General features: G+C 43.3%; 1 protein-coding gene and 1 pseudogene across 2 annotated transcripts; one reads left to right on the top strand and one right to left on the bottom strand.

Moving 5' to 3' along the window:
- Positions 1-550: 550 nt before the first annotated feature.
- On the top strand, positions 551-24,594 carry GABRR1 (gamma-aminobutyric acid type A receptor subunit rho1). Of its 2 annotated transcripts, XM_045843291.1 has the most exons (9): positions 551-843; positions 7,823-7,929; positions 9,530-9,597; positions 10,525-10,748; positions 16,160-16,242; positions 18,394-18,534; positions 20,526-20,678; positions 22,105-22,301; positions 23,202-24,594. In XM_045843291.1, exons 1-9 carry the CDS (start codon positions 686-688, stop codon positions 23,478-23,480), a joined length of 1,410 nt encoding a protein of 469 aa, XP_045699247.1. In that variant the 5' UTR covers positions 551-685; the 3' UTR covers positions 23,481-24,594. The 2 variants fall into 2 exon arrangements, with proteins under 2 accessions (XP_045699247.1, XP_045699248.1); XM_045843292.1 differs by lacking the exon at positions 20,526-20,678.
- Positions 9,083-9,215, bottom strand: LOC123822362 (annotated as a pseudogene).

The raw sequence follows: 24,594 nt of genomic DNA, 5'->3' as shown, positions 1-24,594 counted from the left end.
TGGCTATTATTAACTTATGACTGGTATTTTTCAAATATAAAAATTTTGATTAAGTTCATTATAGGAATAATACAACTGACAAGAAAATGTCGTTCTTTCTGTGCAAAACAAAGAAAAAAAAGCCTCTTCCTCTTTAGCCCTCCCAACACCTGATATTTATAGACAGCCTGCCCAGGTTTGGAACCCTGAGGTTCCACAGGTTTAGCCTCAGGAAAGAGTAGGGGCGGGGAGCTGTCCAAATCCAGCCCTCAGCTTAAGCAGTAATAATGGCTGGAAGCTTAAAGCAGATGCAAAGAGGAGCACATTAATGTGGCATACGAGGCAGATCAACACCTCTGACACTTCTCATTTTGGAAATTGCTTTGGTCTATTTTTACTTGCTTCTTGCTTCGATTTATTAGACCAGAAAGTACAGAATTTTCCTAACATATTTATCACATCTGATGAGGTACTGATTTAGACCAGTCAAAATTGTTCGACAGGGACACAGGACTTCAACTTCAGTTCAGAAAATCCCTGACATCTGACGTAGGAGGATTTATAGGTTTAATGGAAATTGCTTTTCCCTGCTGTCCAGATTACATACTGTGGGTTGTTTTTTTTTTTTTCCTCATGAGTAAACATCCTTTTAGTAATGAACAGACTGATAATGTCTTGAGAGAAAAAGACAGCCTTTTCCTTTTTGATGTTTCTTGAGAGCACTGTTTGCATGTGGAAACCCATGCGGACTGTCCAGAATATGAAAGCTGGAGTGTTCCTTTTGTGGTGGGGATGGGTCTTGGCCACTGGAAGCAGAGCGCACTGGCGAGGAAGAGAAATCCACGAGATGCCTAAGAAAGGCGGGTGAGTAGTTGTGTAGGGGTAGAGGATTTGGGGGGAAAGGTGTGCAAATCACACTCACAATGTTGTTTTGGAATCTTTTCCACCTTATGGTGCCTTATGTGATGCCTTCTTCCTCCTTTTCCCTTTGTTCCCCTGCCGCCTTCCTCTTAGGAAATCAGAATTGTGTTGTAGTTTTAAATGTGGCTAGATCAAGTACCTTGCTATCATTGCATATTCTTAAATCTCTTATGAATTGTCCTAGGTGAAAGGTAGACTTAGGGAAAAGAGAATATGGTATAAGCATATTTTTTAAAAAAAAATTAAAGGCTATTATTTGATATCTGCATTCTAGGTTGGAATAAATCTGCAAATTCTCAAATAACCAATGGGACCTCTAATTAGTGAGAATGATTCTGTTCTAATTATTTCTGCTGGGCTTCTGGGTCCTTTAAAAATCATTCAAAAGAAAACAAAGCAGATATCTTCAAGCTGTAATGACTAGAAGAATCATTAGATTGTTCTCGACTAATAATTTGGGAGGTAGCAGGGATAGATCTGCCTGAAGATCAGCTTGCTTGCTTGCTTGTTGCCAACACTGTACGTGCTGCACTGGCCGTACCAGCTCGAGAGGAGGGAGCTTAGATAGAGCCCGACTGTCCCTTTCACACTCAGAGTCACTTGGGCAGCTGCGTTGGCAGCACTGGTAATATAAGCGTACACCTGCACACCTGCCTGCCTGACACAATAAAGGGGACAATTGGAGAAAACCTGATCCAGCTCTCTCTCCCTTTACTGATGAGGAAGTAGAGGCAGTAGGGCATTCTTGACTCGTGTTCTTTGTCAGCCTTAGGTCCAAATTGAGCTTCAGCTTTTTTAACTCTGGATGTAAACACAGATAGAGGTCGGAAATATAAGTTAATATAAAAGGAAATCCAGATTAGTGGAGTTTGGGACTAGTGGAGGAGGCCAGAATATCTGCTTCTTAGGGCTCCCCTCCTGGGTTTAAGAGGGCCCTCCACACGTGGGCTCCTGAACAGCTGGCTGAGGCCCATGGCCCTTGTTACAGGCTGTTTAGTAACATCACAAAACTGGGAGCTGAAATATCCACTGGTTATGGTGAGTCCTGGGCACTGAGAGAGATTACTGGGCACAAGCCACATGCCCTGTTTCTGCCAGAGTCAAGAAGTCGCTTGAGCAAACAGTGGAATCTGTGGAGCGGCACAGCCATAGAGATGATTTGAACCAAAGGTGCTCATGAAGAATAAAAGCGACAATAGCAACAAACCCTATTGGTTGTCATCAAGAACTCAGCCTCTCCCAAACCAAAGGTGGAGTGGTGACTTATTGGTAAGCACCAATGACGAAGAGAAGTCCTGGAGAGCAAAAAAATTTTCTTTAAAAAACTACTTAAAAGAACTTTCAGTTTTCTGTAACTATGAAAGATGTATATAGCATTATTGAAATTCTTTAAAAATGGAAAAAAGTTTTAAAAACACAGAAAAATCACCCATAATCGCCAAACCCAGAAATAACCTTAACATATTTTGTATATTTTTTTCTAGTGTTTTTTCCCCAAGTGTATCGGTTGTATTAGAGAAGAATGAGAGCAGAGGCGTGGAAGCCTGCTGCCTCCATGTGAGCAATAATGACACATAAGGCAGTGGGAATGGGAGTGGAGAGGCCAGGGTATGTGGAGAGATTTAGAGGAGGAGGTTCAGCCTGGACTGATTGGCGGACCGGTGTGGTCCGGCCAGGTGGCCTATTCAGGGTTTTTATGCACTTTAGAAAGAGGCGCCTCTATGAACAGATACACCAGGATCGGACATGCCCACCTGTCCTCTGTGGCCCCGGATGAGGGTGTGAGAGAGGAGCTATGGGTGACAGCCAGTGTTTTTAACTACATATAAGGATTTCTCTGCTTGGCTATTCACTACACTTGCAAAGAAAGCAAGATCATTTCACCAACTAGTTCTTCCTTCCTTGTCAAAATTAAGTTCTCTATCTTCTCAGAGATGAAATAATCAGCAAAGTGAAGTGAATGGATCAGGTGCTCTGCTATTGGCTGAATGATCCTTCCGGCAGGCCCCTTGCCCACGGCAGCCCCCATCCGCTTGATGTAATCCCTGACAGAGGTTTTCAGAAAACATCGTCCACACTCACACTGACTGGGAACTACACCAAGGAAATCAAGAAGAAGCACCATAGGCCAGAACTCTACATTCTCTGAGAGGACAGGATGAAAATGCGTGTTCAAAAAACGTACACCCTCTGTTCAGTTTCAACAGAAAGTTGTCTCGAAGGTCATCCTATATCATTGTAACTTGGGATATGTCTATACTTCCATCATAATTTTCTGGGAACGAATTTAATAAATGAACTCATTTAATAAGTGAGTGGGTACCAGTTTTATGCAAGGTCCATGCTAGCTTCTACATGAGGGGAAAGATAAGCCTGGACCTTCCCCATCTAACCCGAATTCCGAGGCAATGGGAGCCAAATCTTCCAAGACCAACCTTGCTTCCAACCCTTGGGTCTAGGTCCTTTGGGGTTTGACTTATAGCTCTGTCACTTTTACATGTTTTCTAAACCTTCTGTGTCTTAGTTTTCTCATGGTAAGGTTTGCCTCATAGGGTTGTTTTGAGGACTAACCCAAGTTAAGTTACTACATGTAATGTGAGTTAGCATGCTAAGTGACCAATAGTGAGTACTCAAGCAGTGTTAGTTATTGCTATTATCATCTGTGTGTCATACTTAAAGGTTAATAATCACATCCCTAGCTGGTAAAAAGATGCTAATTACATGAAAAATATCTCGTGGTACATTGTAACTAAAATTTAAAAGTAAGTTACAGTGTTTTCTCTCTCTCTCTCTCTCTCTCTCTCTCTCTCTCTCTCTCATAAGGATATATACAGAATGGCATGGGTTATTTCTGAGTGGTTTTTGTCCTCTCCTTTATATTTAAATCTATTTTACAAATTTTTGAAAACATGGGCATGTAGGCAGAAAAAAGTTATTTTAAAATATTAAACAAGAATATAAAAAAGACTTTAAGGATTCTATTTACGAGGACTTTCTAGGCAAGGATCTAAGCTTCAGGAAGGCAAAGGCAGTGGCATCTCAGAATCCAACACATCTCCCTGTAGTTGGCGCCCAGCTCTGATTTAGGCTGGCCCAAAACCAAAAGAAGAACTGGACCAAGCTTGATTTCTATTCCAACCCCTGTCTTTCTGCCCCTCCTGACTTTGTTTTCAGGCACCCATGTAAAGGGCTGATTCCTTCCTTTATTCAGCTAGTATGTGTTGAGGGTCTTTGGGGGTCCAGCACTGTGCAAAGTGTTAAAGATAAAAAGGACTCTGCTCTCAGTGACTTGTGGCCTGATCTTGCCCCTGCTCACCGTCCATTGCAATGGCCCATAGTCCCAGGAGCAGCTCTCCCTTCAGACTCAGCTTTCTCCTCTCCTGGGATCCCTCTCACCAGAGCCCACATTCGTCTCAGCTCCACTTTGCTACAGAGGACATAAGTCTTGTGCATCAGTTGTGATGTGTCCCTGTGCATCAGTCAAGTCCAGGCAGAAAGAGCCTTGCACTCAAAGGGCCTAACTAATAACTGAATAAAGGGACTACTTGCAGAGCCGTGGGCAGGGTTCAGGGAATCAACCAGGCCTGCTGATGCCTTCAAGGACTAGGAATAGCAGTAAGCCATGACTACTCCTAAGCTTGAAGGGGAAATAGTGTTATTGGAGCTTATTGAAGATACTGTGATTATTTGTAATCACAGAGCAACACAGACATGGCATCGGAGCAGGGAGAGAAGGAGCAATAACACTGGGTTCCCTCTTGTCCTGCCAGTGCCCATTTGGCTGAATGTATAAGCCAGAGGACAAGGGTGCCCAAGTGACACAGCTACAAATCAACGTGCTACTCTCTGTCCTAACAGTTTCACAGTAGATTTAGGTTAGGAATGGCATCAATTTCAAGCCTGGGGAAATGAATGGGGGAGATATTTTAGGTCATACCTCTTCAAATCAGGCCTTCTAAGTAATTAATCCTCCAATCCCTGCTTTTGTGGGTACTGGGGAAATGCCAATCAGAAAGTTAAATTAATGCATTGTAGTTTCATAGGTTTTTTTTATTTCGCATTTTATGCTGGTGAGATTTAAGGCAAACCTGGAGGGTGAGGGGTACTTTGATGGTTTGAGTACCTAGAGTGTCTCTAGCAAACTTTTATTTTTAATTTTCATTGTAATCCTCAAAGACAAAGATGAAAAGCACACAAAGATGCCCACAGCAAGGCAGGCATGGCCATGGCTGCGTGCACGCCATGCTGAAGTTGTCTTTTCCCCACGCCTCAGCTGCAGTGATTTTTGGCAGGGTCCACACCCCTGACTGAGGAGGAAGAAGCAGAGGATGGGGGACAAAAAGAGGGGGAGCCACATGGAGAAGATGAAAGGGAACTCCTGACGCCAGCTGGGGGAGAGAGGATGCAGAGGGCAATGTGGACTGGCTTTCCTCATCTCAAAGTCCCCAGCTTCTTCCTCCCTTCTTTCCCCGGGCCACTTCCTTGCTGTGAGCACAGTAATTTCCTTACTTTAGAAGAAAACGTCCTTGTCAGCTCCATAACGACAATGGTTCCTTCCATTTGTGTACTGCATTAGAGTTTGAAAGCACTTCTAGAAACACTCCCCTATGTACTCCTCGCACCCTTTGTCGGGTCCCAGAGCTTTATCTTCTGTCTGTTGAGGTAATCAAGTCTGAGTCTCAGGGAAACAAGTTTCCTGAAGGCACAGAGCAGGCAGTGCCTGAGTGAAGACAGAGCCCACTTTTCTGTCTCCCAGTCACTTTTTCTTCTATAATGACAAAGGGTTTCTTCATAAAAGAAAATGGCAAAGGACTTAAAGGTAGACTGAGTTAGAAAGTAAGAAGCTGTGTGCATTGGGGATAAAATGCATCAGGTCAGTGGTTCTCAAACTGCTGTCTCCTGACTTGCAGCATCAGTGACATCTGGGAAAGTGTTAGAGAGGCAAGTTCTCGGTCCTCAGCCCAGACCTACCCAAGTAGAAACCTCCAGGGAATGGGGAGGTTTGGGAATCTAGGCTTGAGCAAGCCCTCCAGCAGATGCTGATGCAGGCCAGAGTTTGGGCACTGCTGCTTCCAGGGGAAAGGAAGGGTGTACAAGGGAGTGCCCTGGAGGGAATACACACTGCTGTTGGCATAAGGAAGAGCTGGGAAGGTGGCTAATTGTTCTTATGGCTTCTACAGATGGTGCTGATGGGTAAATGAAGACCACCAAAGCTATTGTGACATTGTTTATAATAGCAAAAAAGACTGGAAGCAACTCAGATTTCCACCAATAGAGGTCTGATCACATGAATTAACAGTGCATCCATGTAATGGAGCACTATGCAGTGTAAAAAGAATAAGAGGCTTGGGAGGCTTAGATATGGAAAAATTTAAGGTATAATTAAATACAGAAAAAAAAGAAGTAGAAGAGTTTATATGTTAACTTTGTGCATAAAAATAAGAAACCATTTGCAACAACATGGATTATAAATACTGTATGATTTCACTGATATGTAGAATCTAAAAAAATTAAAAAAAAACTCAGACAGAACAGATTGGTGGTTTCCAGAGGCAAGGGATGGGATAGGGAGGGAGTGGGTGAAGAGAGCCAACAGTACAGGTTCCCAGCCGTAAGACAGATAGATGCTGGGGAGTGTAATGCACAGCGTGGTGACTGCAGCTGACAACACTGTGTTGTACACATCTGGAAGTTGCTAAGAGAGCAGGTCTTAAAAGTTCTTATCGTAAGGAAAAAAATTATTACTATGTTAGGTGATGGTGCTAACTGAACTTATTGTGGTAGTAGTTTTGTAATATATATGTTACAAATATATATATAAATATATGATATATCCAAATATATATCAATTATATACCTACAACTAATACAATGTGATGTGTCAATTATTTCTCAATAAAAATGGAAAAATAGAACTAAAAGTACATATTTATATTCACTTGTATCTACAAGAAACTCTGGACAGATAAACAAGAAACCAATAAGAGAGGTGTCTGTGGAGGGGGAATTGGGGTAGATGGAGGCAGAGGTGGGAGGCTAACTTCTTACTGCATTTCCTTTTTAAAAAAATTATCAAACCTTGCAAATATATTACCTGTTTGGAAAAAAGTGAAGATATATTAAAATGGTCCTGTGTGCAATTCAGAAGCAGAGGCACAGGAAGCTCTGAGAGCCTCTCAGAGAGCCAGGATGGTTGACATTTGACCTGAAGGCAAGTCCATCCTCCCCACACAGGATGGGCCAGCCGAGGTCAAGGGTGCTTAGCCCACACCCACTGCCTCTCCCCTCCAGCTCAAACCCTCCCCAGATGACCCAGGAGCTTTGCGGTTGTTTGGACTTGTTAAGGAGACCAAGGCCAAGAGTTCTCACTCTTGGTTACACATTAAAAAAATCTAGAAAGTTTTAAAAAACACCAATGTCGTGCCCTGGCTGGTGTGGCTCAGAGGACTGAGTGCTAGCCTGCAAACCAAGATGTTTGCAGGTTCAACTCCTCGTCAAGGCATATGCCTGGATTGTGGGCTGGGTCTCCAGCTGGGTGTATGTGAGAGGCAATCTGTCGATGTATCTATCACACATCAATGTTTCTCTCCTCTCTCTCTTTTCTCTAAAAATAAATAAATTAAAAAAAAAACCCAAAACACCAATGTCCAGGCCTCACTCCCAGGCAACCCAAATCAGAGTTTCTTGAGGGGGGCCTGGACGTTGAAGTTCTAGAGCTCCTGGGTCATGGTTCTAAGTCACTGTTTTGGACCTTCTGAGCCAGTTCATATACCCAGAAAGCTGGAGAAGGGAAAAGAGAATATCTAAAAGCTTAAAAGAGAAGTTAACATATCCCATCCAACCTGTCAAGATCAAGTCTGAATGCAAATAGCTTTTTATCTGGCCTCATTAGACTGTGATCAAACTGTTTTCCCCTTCGCAGCCCGATTCTGAAACGAAGCCCTGACATCACCAAATCGCCACTGACAAAGTCAGAGCAGCTTCTGCGGATAGATGACCATGATTTCAGCATGAGACCTGGCTTTGGAGGTATGAGACGTGCACTCTTCGGGGTTGTCTTCTTTCTTTGGGTTCACCAGACTGTCTGTGGGCAAAAATCAAGCCGAGGGACCACCCAGCTTTGCCCTCCCTTAATCAGAACTGCCTCGGTTGTGCTTGGTGGACAAGGTGCTGAGCCCACAGCATCTCTGGGCATCTGCCCAGCCCTCCCCAGGCTCTGCTCAGCCCTCCCCAGGCTCTGCTGACAGCTCTCAGGAAATGTCTCCTGGTTGGTGGCCAGGCTGAGCTGTCCTCAGGCCACTGCTTCTGGCAAGGAGGGCTCTGGATTGGTGAAGCTAGCAGCTGGCGGTGGGAAGGGCAAGTGGGGAAGGACAGGACAGCTGCAGCCCAGAGCTGCCTCCTGAAAATGCTCTGAGTAGCAACCTTGGACTAAGTGTGGTCTCATCTGGGAGCTGGCAGGCAGAACCCTGGGTACATATCTGAGGGTGGAGTGTGGACTGCTGGGCTTAATTAAATGAAAACAAATAGCTTGAGAAAAAAAATCACTTAGCGCAGACAGATGCCAAAGCCTTTGGAAGCTCAGCCCGCCCTGCCGGATTTCAGCCCTCTTTGTGTCAGGTAGGGTTTTCGTCCTCATGGGTTGTATTTCCTGGCAAAAAATATTTTTAGAAATCATCCTCATGCCTTTTGTTTTTTCCAGCTACTTTTACCCAAAGAATAAACAGGTATAGGAGTGAGTCTCTATCAGTCTGTCATCTGCTGCTGTTGGGTTCAAACTCACCTTTCCACGTGGAAGGTCCAGGTGTGCTCCATGCCTGCCCTACACACCTGAAGGAGGGAGGAAACAGGCAGGAGTCCACTCCCTTTACAATGTTTTTTTTTTAACCCTTTATGAACATTACATTTTCAGGGCCTAGAAATGCCAAAAAAAAGTTAAAAATCTAACAGTTTCAAGACCACCTTGGTGTCTAATGCTCCCCCCTCCCCTCCCTGGAGGCCACTCCATCACATGCCAAAGATGCAGACCTGTGGCCTTGACAAATCATCTGAATATGGCTTTGGTTCTGGGTGCCTACTTACCCAGCAATGCCTTTTTCCTGGACAGACAGAGGCATTGGCTTATCCTGTGATAAGAGGGTGCAAAATCAGGAGGGAAATATGAAAAATAAAGTGGACAACTTCATGCTAAGCAGTAAGTCCTTAAGTCAGTTCTGGTTCTGACCAGCTTTGACCTCAGTCTTTATAGTACCTTTAATTAGCAATAATCGCACCTCGGATAAACCTCATTGGCTACGATACTGCCACTGCACAGAGCTTTATAGTACCTTTAGATGAGCATGTATAACCACCAGGAAGGCTATATATTAACCTTATTGTTTCAGAATTACCTGGGATGAGTAAGACTATGGATATGTATTTTTTACCTTTGCTGGAATATTCCAGGAAGCCCAGCCATGATTCCATCCTTCTATCTGTGGTTTGACTTGAGTACGGCGTGTGGGAACACCAGACCTTCAAATCTGACATGACATTGAGGTTCCAGGGGAAATGTTCTTTATGCCTATATTTTTCAGAGTAAAAGTTTAAGTTACAAGAATAAATAAATGCTCCTGTCCTGCCCTACCCACAGGCCCAGCCATTCCTGTTGGCGTGGATGTGCAGGTGGAGAGCTTGGACAGCATCTCAGAGGTTGATATGGTAAGTGCTTCTCTTTCTGGGCAAGGGGATCCACACGGAGCCTGTGCTGGGCCAGAGTTCTGCCCACCTGGAGTCACTGCCCAGGCAGTAGGCATTTCCACACTCTTGTTACAGATGGCCCAGGGAGGTTGAGACACTTGCCAGAAGCCACTAAATTGGTATGGAACAGAGCCAGATGACTAAGTCCATCTTCCTCCTCCAGGGCCCAGGTTCCTGGCATTAAAGGCTCTTAAACATAAACAGCAGGGTCCAAGGTGGCAGCTGCCAAGTAGCCAGGCATATCCTCCTGTTGCAGTCTATCTGGCTGTGGAAATGCAGAAGAAGCAGAAATGTCCCTTCTTTTTTTTTCCTTTTTAATGGGTTTGGATTTAAATAAAAATAGAACAGTCCAGAACTCCTTGGCTTGCAGGAGTTTTGAGGGCCTTATCTTAGTTTGAGTTTCTCAAGAAGCAGACTTGAGATAGCATTTTAGCACAAGGAGTTTATTTGGGAGGTGATTCCAGGAAACAAGAAAAGAGAGTGGGAAGGTGAGACAGGGAAGGGAAGGAAGCAAAAACAGCATTGCCATCAAATTGGTTACTATTGGGGTGTGAAACGCTGTCCCATTGGGGTACTCTGGGGGTCAGCACAGAATACACTTCAGGGTTACCCCAACTGAGGGGCCAGGGAACTGGGGCACTTACCCACTCTCTTCACCCCCCAGCCCCACTCTCTGCTTGAGGACTGCTTCCAGATGCATGAACTCTCTGCCTTGCCCTGTGTGTGGGCCTGGGAGCCCTTAGGCAGAGGGTCAGTTCAGTTTCCTTCAGAGCTGGCAGCTGTTTCATTCCCAGCCAGGCAACTGATGGCTCCACAGAGCTAGAGAATGTCTTGCTGACATCCATTTGTTCAGTGTGTGGGGTTCCCCTCTCGGCCCTCCAACACCAGGACTTCACCATGACCCTCTACTTGAGGCACTATTGGAAGGATGAAAGACTGTCCTTCCCGAGCACCAACAACCTCAGCATGACGTTCGACGGTCGGCTGGTGAAGAAGATCTGGGTCCCCGACATGTTTTTTGTGCATTCCAAGCGCTCCTTCATCCATGACACCACCACGGACAATGTCATGCTGCGGGTCCAGCCTGATGGGAAAGTGCTCTACAGTCTCAGGTGAGGTCCTTCTCAGCCCTTGCTCTGGGCCTTTTAGCTGCAAGATTTTTTTTTTTTTTTTTTTTTTACACCTGAAGCATGGGAAGAAAGGCAAATCATTTGTCATAACCATGAAAATCATTGGTTCCACAACAGCTATTTTGCTTTTTGGCCTTGAATAGCTAGCTTCTAACTTTTCATGAGCTGCCAACTTGTCAGCACCAAGGAAAACTAACTTGTACACATGAGCAATGAATTACTCAGTCTTGAAAAGATACTTGGAAAAACAAAAAAAAAAAGAAAGAAAAAAATACACTTGGGGAAATTTCTCAAGCTGATAGTTATGATTTATGTTCTATCCTGTATGTTATATTTCAATTGAAAAACTTTACTATAATAAAAGTTGTATTTCTCTAGTAGGAGTCAGAGAAATAGATAATGCATTCTTTTCAAAGACTTCTCTCCTTTAGCTCTCTGATTCCTATTGGTTACATTTTAGAATATTTTTTACATGTAATGGTGATAGACATAACACACTTTTAGGTTTAATCTGCTTTCTTTAGACAATCCCTTTCTTAAGTCTAGACAATCAACAAAACAACAAATCAAGCCCTGGTTTGTAGCATTTGCCCATTTCTGTAGCGTAGATACCTCCCATCATGGCTGATTTCAAGCCACTAACCAGATGTTGCTGAATGCAGAGTTGGGAAGAAATGGGGGGTTGTACACCTTTAAATAGTATTTCTACCATATACTGTATTTTTTGGACTATAAGACACATGTTCCCCCCTCCCCAAATTTGGGAGGAATAATGGTTGTTAATGCTGCTGTTGAGTTCTGTTTACATTTATATTGGTGAAATCTTATGTTTTTTTTCTATTTTTTTTATTTTAATCATTGTTCAAGTACAGTTTTCTCCCTTTTACTCCCATTCCAGCCCACCCACCCAACCCTCCCCACTTCCCTCCCATTACCACCCTCCCCCTAGTTTTTGTCCATGTGTCCTTTAAATTTGTTCCTGTAAACCCTACCCATTCTCCCTTGAAATTCCCTCTTCTCTCCCCTCTGGTCACTGTCAGTCTGTCCTCTATTTCAGTGACTTTGGTTATATTTTGCTTGTTTCTTTGTTTTGTTGTTTAGGTTCCTGTTACAGGTGAGATCATATAGTATTTGTCTTTCACTGTCTGGCTTATTTCGCTTAGCATAATGCTTTCCAGCTGCATCCAAGCTGTTGCAAAGGGTAGGAGCTCCTTCTTTCTTTCTGCTGCATAGAATTCCATTGTGTAAATGTACCATAGTTTTTTGATCCATTCATTTACTGATGGGCATCTAGGTTGCTTCCAGCACCTAGCTATTGTAAATTGTGCTGCTATGAACATCAGGGTGCAAAGGTTCTTTTGTATTGGTGTGTTAGTGTTCTTAGGATAGAGTCCCAGCAGTGGAATTGCAGGGTCAAAAGGCAGATCCATTTTTAGTTTTCTGAGGAAGTTCCATACTGCTTTCCATAGTGGTTGTACCAGTCTGCAGTCCCACCAAGAGTGCACTAGGGTCCCCTTTTCTCCACAACCTCTCCAACACTTGTTGTTTGTTGCTTTGTTTATGATGGCCATTCTGACTGGTGTGAAATGGTTTTAATTTGCATCTCTCTGATAGCTAGTGATATTGAACATCATGTCATGTGTCTTTGGATCTTCTGTATGTCTTGGAGAAGTGTCTGTTCAAGTCCTTTGCCCATTTTTTAATTGGGTTGCTTGTCTTTTTAGAGTGGAGTCATGTAAGTTCTTTATATATTTTGGAGATTAAACCCTCGTTTGAGGTATCATTGGCAAATATGTTTTCCCATACAGTTGGTTCTCTTTTAATTTTGATACTGTTTTCTTTAGCTGTGCAGAAGCTTTTTATTTTGATGAGGTCCCATTTGTTTATTCTTTCCTTTATGCCCCTTGCTCTAGGAGACATGTCAGTAAAAAAGTTTCTGCGTGAAATATCTGAGATTTTCCTACCTATGTTCTCTTCTAGGACTTTAATGGTGTCACAGTTTATTTTTAAGTCTTTTATCCCCCTTGAATTTATTTTTGTGTAAGGTGTAAGTTGGTGCTCGAGTTTCATTTTTTTGCATGTAGCTGTCCAGTTCTCCCAACGCCATTTGTTGAAGAGGCTATTTTTATTCCATGTTATGTTGCTGCTTCCTTTGTCAAATATTAATTGACTGTAAAAATCTTATGTTTTTATGTTATTAAATATTTTACCACATTTTTTGCTTCAAAAAATTTTTTCCTATTTTCCTCATCTAAAATCTAGGTGCGTCTTATGGTCCAGTAAAAATAGTAGATGTAGGGAACTTCAGAAGTATAGATACTAAAATGTAAGTTTTGAATATTTATTACTTTATTTTTTAGTGTAGCTTATTTCATTTGAATAATGTTTAACAACAAACTTGCCAACTTCCTAAAAATCTAGGCATTAGTCTCATGAGCCGGTAGATGTCTAACTCGAGTACCTTGGATATGACCGCAAGAGGCAGAACAGAGGAAACAAGAGCTTGGAAAACCTGTGTGGTCAGAATCAAAGTTGTCAGTGAGCCTCCTTGTGCCTAAAAACAGATGATTTTGCCGTTTATTGCAAATAAAACCATGGGTTTGTTGGTTTTAAAAGTGGGGAGGAAGACCTAAATTACTGAGAACTACTGCTTTGAGATTCATTTTAGGAAAAACACAGAGTGCCTGGGTATTGTCAACTCTGTCAGCAACTAGTTAACTCCTAGAACATGCTAATATGCCATCCTCCCATCTCATCCATTCATTGATTAATTAACAGAACAAATTTTTATTAAAAGCATCCTGGGTGCCAGGTTGGCACCCAGAGTTATGTAAATCAAAGCTCTGCCAGGCCCTGTCTTAAGCCCTGGGGACATAAAATGAAGCGATATGTTATTGCCCTTAGTGTGATTTCAGGCTAGTGGAGGAGATAGACATGGAACCAAATGATTAGAATGCAAGTAGAGGTATGGACCCATGTGGCCGGTGGAGGGGAAGGGAAAGAGACAGGTAACAGGATGATGACTGAAGTTTCCTAGGCTCCAAGATACAATGATAGGTGAATTCACAAATGAAATGCTCCATCATGCTAGTAGATTTTATTAAGGAAATGTTAAAAAACCAATTCTACAGTTTTTGAACTCCCAGTCAACTTCAAGACATAAAAGGTCAAGGATGCAGAAGGAAGAAAAGATTTGCGAGATTTTTCTTGGGAGAGAGCTGTGGGGATGCCGTGAGTGGACCTGTACTGGGACCACTCAGACAGCTTGGTGCATGTGTGCCCACAGCTGGGACCCAGTTAGTCAGAGGATAAGAGAAGAGCTGTCTAACCAGCCCAGAGGAGAGCCAGGAGAAGTTTTTGCTGTGGTGGGATCAGCCTGCACTCCCAGTGTTGGGAACAGTTACATGTATGTGGAATGGAGTGTGGGTGGGTGAACCAAGAGCAGGGTGGGGAGTGGCTGCTGTGGAGAATGAAGGTGCCCAGCAGTGGGAGGAAAAGCCTGGGAAAGAAAGTGTCAGATTCAACCACAGAGCAGGCCTAGAGATTGCGAAGCCAGCTAGCCGAAGAACAGTCCTGCTGCTACCTCCTTCCCTCTCCTTACATCCACTCATGCAGGAGGCCATCAGAGATGAGCAGAAACTGACCTCTCAAACGCCAACTTTGTACTTCAGCTGGGAGGAGGAGTGGAAGTCTCAGTTTGAATGAAGTTTGAAATGTTGGTTAACACCTTGAACCAAAGTTCTTTTCAGTTCTCAATTGAGATATGTTTCATTACTTATGAGGGTTTTGACACTCTATTACATGAGAGTAAGCAGAAAAATCACAGGACTGCCAGGTTTCAATTGAAGACAAGGGAACATCCTCCAAAGAATCAATTTAAAGGGACTCGAGTAAGCAAAAACAGACATGGGCTAGATCACATCACAGATCGTGCTGCTTCCCTGTGTGGGTTAACAGTGGAAAAGCCTCAAGTCAGGGCGCACAGGGTGAGCCTGATAACCTCTCACCACCAACACAATGCGTTTACCAGAATTTCCAGGGGAAATGGGACTATCCATGGGTTAATAAAACAAAATCCCTCCCAGGACACAAACATTCCACACTAAATGGAATGGGAAAAACAAGACAAAAAATTGGATAATTCAGTTTCAAGAAAACTCTTTTCCTTGAAATTTCCATTTGAATTAAGAGTGTTTTTTTTTACTCTTTGGCCATCAGTTATGTATATAATTCCCACAATTTCTACATAGACAATTTTCTACAGCCTTAGAAAAAAACAGTATTTTCAACACCAGCCATGTTGGTCATGTTCGACCACAAGATTCCCCACTGGGTGGGAGAACCTTCTTCTGTGACTGATGATCCGTATTGGTTTTTTCTTTGATTCAGAAGCTTACTTTCCCATGTAAATTCTGGAACAAAACCATTAGATGCTTATACGTTGGTACAATAAGATCTTCTGGTGTTTTTCCATTACTATGGTCTCCATGGAATTATGCACTAAAGACATCTATGTCTACCAGTGGATATTATTATTATCCATATAAAATATCAACATTGTAAAAAAAAGTGCTACATTTGGCAACTGGCATTAATTAATATTATATCTGAAATATTGTACACAGATATTGATTATCAATATAATCAATAAAAGAACAGAAGAACTTAAACTTATCTTTAACAAGGGAACAATACAGGCACACCTTGGAGATACTGCATGTGCAGTTCTAGACCACTGCAGTAAAGTGAGTCATGCTGTTTTTGCTGGTGGAAGGTCTTGCCTGCAATGTGTAAAAACTCATATCTGTGAAGCACAATCAAATGAAGCACAATAAAATGAGGTATGCCTGTAAAATTATGGTGTTATGGTTTCTTTCAAGAAACAATATCATATGAGTTTTATTTCACATTGCTATATTTTTTTAAGATTTTATTTATTTATTTTTAGAGAGAGAGAGAGAGAGAGAAACATCAATGTGCAGTTGCTGGGGGTCATGGCCTGCAACTCAGGCATGTGCCCTGACTGGGAATCGAACCTGCAACACTTTGGTTTGCAGCCCGTGCTCAATCCACTGAGCTACGCCAGCCAGGTTCACATTGCTATATTGATTGAGCCATCCATCGATTCTTTAAAATGCTTGAATATGATAGGAGTTAGCAGAGGCATTCTGTTTGCCTCACACTGACCCTGGGGTTAAACTTAAAAGCTGAAGAGAACTCCAAAGAGGGTGTCACTCACAAATGACTCATCTAAATTCTGACACATTGCTTATGGGCCATGAGAAGGAGGCAGTTATACTGGAAGGAAATAGAGGCCATTTCTGTTTGTTTTAGCATTCTGCACTTGTGTTTTGCATCCTCTGAAAACCCGGTCCTTGTCTTCCTGTTTCTAGGGTTACAGTGACTGCAATGTGCAATATGGATTTTAGCCGATTTCCCCTGGACACACAAACGTGCTCACTGGAAATTGAAAGCTGTGAGTAGTCTTGGGCCAGACATTAGCACCCAGCTCCTAAGTGATTCTGAGCACCTCTGACTTTCAGCAGCTAGAACAGTGTGTGATCCTCATTCATCACTATGCTTTTAAAGTGACTTTTTAGATTGAAACCAAATCTAGGGCAATTTTTTAAAATCAGAAACAGATATAGGACTAAAACTTTCTATGCCCATAATCGACCCTTTTAATGACTATGGCAATGGTTTTAATATTTTTCCTGTGGAAACTAGAGGTTTGGGGGAGTCTCCCAGTGTCACTGCTTATGGAGGGATGGAGAGGGCTCAGCAAATTCGGGTCTCCTGCCAAGTCCCCAGCTCAACACTCATACGCACCTTCCAGCCAGAGTTCTTTTCTGATTTGTTTTGTTGCTGTTATGAATAAGATTTTGTTGAAGAAAGGATTTCCTAGAAAAGTAAAATACCAGGCCCCAGGAAGATCAGGGTAGAGGCAGCGAGCAGCGAGTTATAGCCACTCACATCTCTAGTTCTCTATGTACCTGTTCCATTCATGGATCCCAGCCCAGCTGCTTCCTCTGATGAGCGTGGTCTGGATTCCGTAACTCCCCCACGTACAAGGCTTCTGGCTCCTGAACCAGCATGTGACACTTGCACTTCCCAGCTGTCAACGTCCTAATGAGAAACCTCGTTGCCCCAATGCACCTTCGTAACCCTCCCTGGGCTTGTGGCAGTGGATTAGGTGTTCCCTGGTTCCAGTCACCTAACAAGGAATGCAAGGGCCAAATGGACAGCTCTGCAGGGCACTTAATGTGGGGAGATGAAACTCCAAACCAAGGGAGTGACTACCTACTGCACAGTGGCTGTAGGCCTGTTCTGTCATTTAAGCCTCGCGTGATCCCTGGGAGCTTGGTGTTCTCTCCATTGTAACAGGGAGGGATATATCTTCCTTGAGGACACAGTGTGAAGAAGGACTAACTCCAGAAGCTTATTTTCCCCAGCATACCCAAGCATCCCCATCAGGAATGTAGCTTCCTCCAGGTTGTATCAGTCAGGTTCCACCAGAGAAGCAGAACTACAAGATATACATAGTTAGAGATTTACAGCAAGGAATTGGTATATGGGAGCCTGGGGGCTGATGCGGTAGGGCTGACGTCCTGCCAGTAAGGAATGGGAAGGCTGGGCGCTCTGGCAGGATCTGATCTTGCCGTCCATAGGTGGAATTTCTTTTTCTTTGGGGAACCTAGGTCTGCTCTTAAGTCTTCTCAATTGATTGTAACAGGCCCGCCCAGATTATCCTGGATCATCTCCTTTACTTGAAGTGAACTGGTTGAGTAACTGGGTACTAGAGCCTAGCCCAAGTGGACACCAAAACAGACCATCACACAGGTTGAGGGTTAAAAATAGAATAAAAGAGAAGAATAAAATAGAGCCTCAGTGGGTGCTGGAAAGAACTGTTTACACATGAGCAGACTGGACTGGCATCTCTGTTTGGTTTTGTTTCTGTTCTGCCCAGGCTGCAGGTAGGTTTGCTCAGCTGGAGCAAGCAGTGTGCTCACCTCAAGTGGGCAGGAGGTGAGGAATGGTAGTGCCTCAGGGAGCGATCTTCATGGGGTGATCTCTTTGATGTTACCCTGGGCAGGAGCGACTGGAGGCCTACAGAAAAGGGACATGTTTTGCTCCTGTCTCTTTGTGGGCCCTCTCTTCTTAGAATGCAACCCTTATTACCTGAGAGTGATGAAGTGATGTGCCATCAATGATGCATCGCTACACTTTGAAAGGACAGGGCTATATCACCCTGATTTAGAACGCTGAAAACAATATGCAATTTTGCCATTATTTAACCATTCTTTTAATCTAAAAAATAGCAATTTCATTTGGTTTCACTGAATAAAGGGCAGGCAGGATTGCAGGGTGAGCCCTTTTGCAGGAATTATGAACATTTAGATGTGAGAGCTTTGCTCTGATGACTTCTGAAAGACCGGAGAATTGGATTTTGTCTTTTTGGATTTTGTTTTGCTTAATTTAGACTTTAGTTTGTTTATTCAGACAATGGTATTACAATCCTAACAGTTTGTGTGGGGGATCAAGGAGGGGGGTGTAACATCCACAGAACCACACACACAGGCCTGTCTTCCCACTACCGTGTGCCTCCTGCTATCTCCCATCTTTTCAGATGCCTATACAGAAGATGACCTGATGCTGTACTGGAAAAAAGGCAATGACTCCTTAAAGACAGATGAGCGGATCTCACTCTCCCAGTTCCTTATTCAGGAATTCCACACCACCACTAAACTGGCCTTCTACAGCAGCACAGGTGGGCATCGGGTGGGCTGAGGGCTAGGCAAGTGGTAGCCTGCCTGGGATGGGTCAGCCTGTATTTTAGGAGAGGTGTGAACTGCTTGTCAAGTGAGCAGAGCCTTTGAGTTAGACAACAAAGATGAGAATCCTAAATCGGATCTAGAGGGTGGTAAGCATTGGGTGGAAGTGATTTTTGATGCCATCAAAGCACCAGAAGTGATCATCTGGAAATATCAGTAAGGACTGAAACATAAGCCATGTGAGGAGGTTGATCTGAGACAATCACTTTGCCAGTTTAGCATCGGGCATGTCCTCACTGATATGATTACCAGACCCCGTCTTCTGAGGCAAGAAACCATCCAATTTCTGTCCTGTCATTTTCCATCCACATTCTCTCTGCTTCATCCAGGCCCTCTGAGCCAGTTTTAAGCAATCCTCTCTTACTACACTGCTTGCACATGTCCTCCTTGTGACCTTCTTGTGAGCTGCAGTGCAAGAACTATTGGTCATTTTCCTGTGGGCAATGTCTTTTGAACCAAGGTTCTGGATGGGCTTGCTATCTGCTGTTGCCTGAGGGTATGCTCTGTGGTCTCCCCTCTGGTATCTGAGGTTCACTCTCGCCAACCCCTGCCTCTTTCTTGACTAATCACCTTTCCGGATGATTTTGCTCAAACCTTTATGCAGCTTCTATTGCAAAAACATTGCGTGATTGACTATGCAGGGAAGTGCAAGTCTTCTGCTCTAAATATAGGGCAACATTTTACTTCCAGCACATTATGGCAATCTAGCACATCTTATCTTCTGTATATATTTCCCGTGAATCGCGGTTCTTCAGGGGACTCCATTCCTTTGATCTTTAGCATTCTGACATTTCCTCTTGTCTCAGTTATTTGGGCTGCTATAACAAATATCATAGGCTGAGTAGCTTCTAAACAACAGAAATTATTTCCCATAACTCTGGAACCTAGGGAGTCCAAAATCAAAGTGCTAGCAGATTCAGTGTCTGACAGGAGCCCACTTCCCTTCCTAGCTCACAGGCAGCCACCTTCTCATTGTGTCCTCACGGGATGGAAAGGCTGAGGGAGCTGACTGTGGTCTCTTTTATCAGGGCACTAATCCCAGGCATGAAGGCTCCACCTTCATGACCTAATCACATCTCAAAGGCCCCACCCCATACCATTACATCAGGCTTTAGGATTCAACATATGAGTTTTTGGGGTGGAGGGACACAAAACATTCAGTCTATAGCACCACACAATCACTTTCAGGAACTGTTATAATTATAAACATTGCATTATAATTGCCCAGGATGCCAAGTTTTCAAATTAATGTTGCCAAGTCCCCATTTGATTTTCAGACCTTGTTATCTCAAGTTTATCCTGCCCTTTCCTTTTCCTTTCATTGTTCTCCCATTCCTTCCCATTCCTCCCAGCCTGTATTTCCCCTGTATTGGAAAGAACGAAAAAGCCAAACTGAAGCATGGCTGAACCATGATTGCTCACTGTGTTCCTAAATGCAATCTTGTGTTTAGCTTGATATTTTAACTGAAAATACATTTTCTTCCACAAAGAAATCCAAAGGAGGTTGTTTAAATCTGTGCCTCTCAAACTTTAATGTGCATGTAAATCATGTGGGGAGTATTGCTAAAAGGAGATTCTGGTCTAGTAGACTCAGGGCGACCAAGAGCCCACGGCTCTAAGCTCCTAGGTGGTGGTGATGCTGTTTGGCCCTGTCCCATCATGTGAGTAACAGGAGTCTTAAATGGCCTTCTTGGTTACCTTTATGTACAGAACAGGCGTCAGTGGTTTCTTGAGATGAATTCATCCAGGGGGTGTGGGTATCACACAGTCCCTCTGTTCCATGGTTTTTCTCACCTCCACTTTGTAAAGGTATGTTAAAGTTCCAGTGAAGTGTCTGAAGCATTTATGATTCCCTGAATAAACTTTGTTCTATGAAGGAGCTAAATAGCCACAGTGTGCGCTGTCTTCTCTTCCTTGTGTCCCCCAGGCTGGTACAACCGTCTGTACATTAACTTCACGTTGCGTCGCCACATCTTCTTCTTCTTGCTCCAAACTTATTTCCCCGCCACCCTGATGGTCATGCTGTCCTGGGTGTCCTTCTGGATTGACCGCAGAGCTGTGCCTGCCCGAGTCCCCTTAGGTAAAGTATATTTCAAGTGCACACTGCAGGCATCTGAAAATACAAGTACTCTTCCATATAAAACCCTTCATTTCAAATTGGCCCTAAATTCCTATTGGCATTATAACTTGAACCACTTCAAGTTATTTATTCACAGGTAAAGTGCCATTATTAAAATCTAGGTAGAAAAACTGTTTCCAGTCCTCCCAGATGCCCACACAAACATCCCATCTTTAGTCTGTTGGAGCCTCGCTTGGGGTGGGTGATCCTGCTCCGTGGATGCTCTCTCTGTCCACCTGCATAAGGAATTCACTGTACATAACAGGGTTTCTCAAAAATCACAAAAGGAATCTCTGTGACAGAATTTCCAGTGGACGTTTTTAAAAAGAAGAATCCTGCGTATCATGTACGTATACGTTCAGGATCCTGAGAGAGGACCATGAACCTGCATGATGTTTAACAAGCTCTCCCATTAATTCTTATGTGTACTCAAGTCTGAGGACCTACTAGATGAATGATCTATCCATAGCTGTTTGCCAGCAATTCTCTTCCCCATTTTGAATATTGCACCCACCCAATCACATGCTACCAGGGAGAGGGTGACCTGCCAGGTTTTAGTTAAACTGGATTGGAGCTGGCCCTGAAGATGACCCCAATCCTCTGTGATTTGCTGTTTGCCAAGCAAATGTTCTGAGCTTAATTTGAGATTCTGGGCAAATTTCCACTGACAGATGACCTGTCTGTTAACAGTTGTTCTGTGGCTTAAACAGTTATTATGCCAATAAATAAATAAATAAATAAATAAATAAATAAATAAATAAGTAAAAATACACACACACATTCTAATTTTAAACACCTGTGTCTGATCAATGAGGTTACCATCATCATCCTTGGTAAAACGGACATTGCTGAATTGGCAGGCAGGTCTAGCTCAGGGGGCGGGGGGAAGGGGGCTGCCAGAGGGAGGCTGACAGTTGGAGGCTGACAGCTGGAGGATGATACAGGCCTGGGACCACGTGACTAGATGACAGCAACAAGGACACAAATAATACAGTAAACCTTGTGTACTTTTTTCCTTTTTTAGAGAAATAGTTACAAGAAACATATATACCTGCTCATATATGTAATCTTTGTTTTAACAACTGAATGGAAATAAATGTCTTGCTACCAAAATGTCTGGGGCTCTCAGCAAAAGGAGAAGGTGATACGTGTGCGATGATGTATACACGCAGGTATACAAAGGGGGAAAGGCTGATTTTGAGGGGTGGAGAACAGGAGAGGCCTCATAAAAGCTAAGTCTTGAAAGAAGAGTAGGTGTTTGCTAAACAGAGGGGCAGGGATAGAGACACTGTAGGCTGAAGGAGCAGGAGGGCAAAAGAGGAGAGGCATGGAGCCTTCTGGTGTGCTTGGTGAAAGGCAACATGTGCTTATCTCCCTCTCTTTGCAGGTATCACCACGGTGCTGACCATGTCCACCATCATCACGGGCGTGAACGCCTCCATGCCCCGCGTCTCCTACATCAAGGCCGTGGACATCTACCTCTGGGTCAGCTTTGTGTTCGTGTTCCTCTCGGTGCTGGAGTACGCAGCTGTAAACTACCTGACCACGGTGCAGGAGTGGAAGGAACGGAAGCTGCGGGAGAAGGTGACTTTACTATGACCTAAAGTGTCCACTTGGGGATGTAGCCTGATCTAGCTCTGGACCTTGGGCAGGTCAGCCGTCCTCTGTAAAATGCAGTAGTGACACACCTTCCTCCACCTACTTCATGGGGTGAAGAGCAAACAAAACAATATGCTGAGGCAGCATGATATTTACTATGGGCCACATCTCTCATTCATTCAAACATTTACTTAGCATTTGCCATATACCAGGAGCTGCTAAGCTAGGTTAACTAAGACATTGGTCCCTATAGTATTGGTGTTGTCCATAGTGATAAAAATGAATGACAATTCCACATGGTAGAACAAATAAATTACTTATGAACATGGAAGTGTAATAATAAAAGCAGCTTCCAGGGAAACACATACTACATTCTAGGAAATTTTCCATCACATGTGATCTCAAACATCTCCCATCATTTTTGAGATTATTTTCCCTTCTACCTAATTTGCCTTTCTTCCTCCTGCCTGTAGAAAACTCTAACCATATGGTAGCAAACTATTGCCACAATGCCGTGCCTTTCAAATTCCTCCTCCCTCACCCTCTTTGTCTCCCAATATCTTATCTGTAAATATTTTTATCAGGGCTGCTATCAGTTAGTGACCTTGTGTAGAACAGGGTGATACTCTCATCAAGAACGTTCTTCTTGGTCTCTGGTTTGACGTGAAGTTTCCTAAGAGTTGATTTGTAGACGTTAGTTCAGCAATAAACAAGACCTGGTCTATTAGAATGTTTACAGTGCCATCACCATTATTTTCCCATCCCTACCCCGACTGGGAATAAAAGAAACTAGAGAAAGGCCGCCCCCTCCACCATGCAGTGACTGATGGGCTTCTGAGAGATGAGCTGAGCCTGCATCCCAACATGTGTTTGCCGTGTTTGCAGTTTCCCTGCACCTGTGGACTGCCCCAGCCGCGCACCGTCATGCTGGAAGGCAGCTACGGCGACGTAGAAGTGAATGACCTGGGCAATGGCGAGAAGACAGACAGGATGATGGTGCAGCTCACGCTGGGCTCTGAGAGGAGCTCCCCGCAGGGGAAGGGTCGGAGGGGCAGCTACGTGAGCCTGAGGATCGACACCCATGCCATTGATAAGTACTCCAGGATCATTTTTCCAGCGGCGTACATTTTATTCAATTTAATATACTGGTCAATCTTCTCATAGATGCCTGTAAGTCTGTATACTTCACATTCTTGTGTGTGCACTACAGAAATATCTGTGTGACAAAAAGTAAGGTTATGAAAAAAAATTCTCAGCATCCGCCCTGGTCCAGCTTTCCAAAACTATCTTGACAAGACACTTCCTGGTTTAATCGCACTTACTAACATCTATAGTGCACACAGCATGACACTGGGTGCTGCAGGAATACAATACCCATAGCAACTGATGGTAGTTGTTCCTGAATCTCCCGCAAAATACACCAGTGTTGTGGGCACACTGTAGTTCAACCTCTTTTAGGCCCTAGATGATTATTCACATGAATAATTTCTTTTATGTGAGCATTACATTCTTTGCACTAGGTGGAATTGGGATACACCTTAGTTTATTTGTCTGAAACATATGGGCACCTAAAAATCCCCACTTTTACCAAAATTCATGCTTCAGTTTATAGCCTATTACCTATTTTGATGTATTGACTTTTTATTTTAATACAAAGCAATAATAATATTCCTATTTATATTTATATTTGAGGTCATGAGGTTTCACCACTTCACAAGAAAAGCTCTTTAGATGGGTGCAATTGCTTCTGATTTTGGTAGGAATTTCCCTGGCAAGGATAGTTTGAAGAAAAGGACATATGTATGCATTCTGTCAGTTTTGTCATAGAGAGAACTAGCCTAGAAAACTTGTGTTTAAGTGTTCCCTGTTTTATAATTACTGCCTCATGTATCTCTGCCTTGGAGCGAGTCTTAGTTCAAAGTGAAGTTCTTCCTCAGTAATGAGATATCTTTACTGAGGAACCTGGGAACAGATTGTTCTTTTTTCTGCATAAATATTTCAAGAAAATGCATAATTTGGGACTACCTGTTAACTTATTAAGACGAGAAATACTCACATGGTTTCTGAAGAGAAAAAGAAAAACAAAAAGCAAAAGAAATGAGAGGACATCACTGGACATCTGCATTTATACTCAGCAAATGCCAGCATTTTCTATGAACCAGAAAACAATGGCCACTGATGTCAGGGCATGGGAGAGAGGGCATGGGGTGCTGTATCATTTTAAACAAATAGTTACTTATACTACACACCTAAAGGATCAACCTTCACTAAACTTATA

The sequence above is a fragment of the Phyllostomus hastatus genome, unplaced genomic scaffold (assembly GCF_019186645.2).
Source record: "Phyllostomus hastatus isolate PE091 unplaced genomic scaffold, TTU_PhHast_1.1 phas_contig_40, whole genome shotgun sequence".
NCBI classification, from domain to species: domain Eukaryota; kingdom Metazoa; phylum Chordata; class Mammalia; order Chiroptera; family Phyllostomidae; genus Phyllostomus; species Phyllostomus hastatus.
The sequence above is the reverse complement of the archived record's forward strand: the minus strand, read 5'-3'. Positions and strand labels throughout refer to the sequence as shown.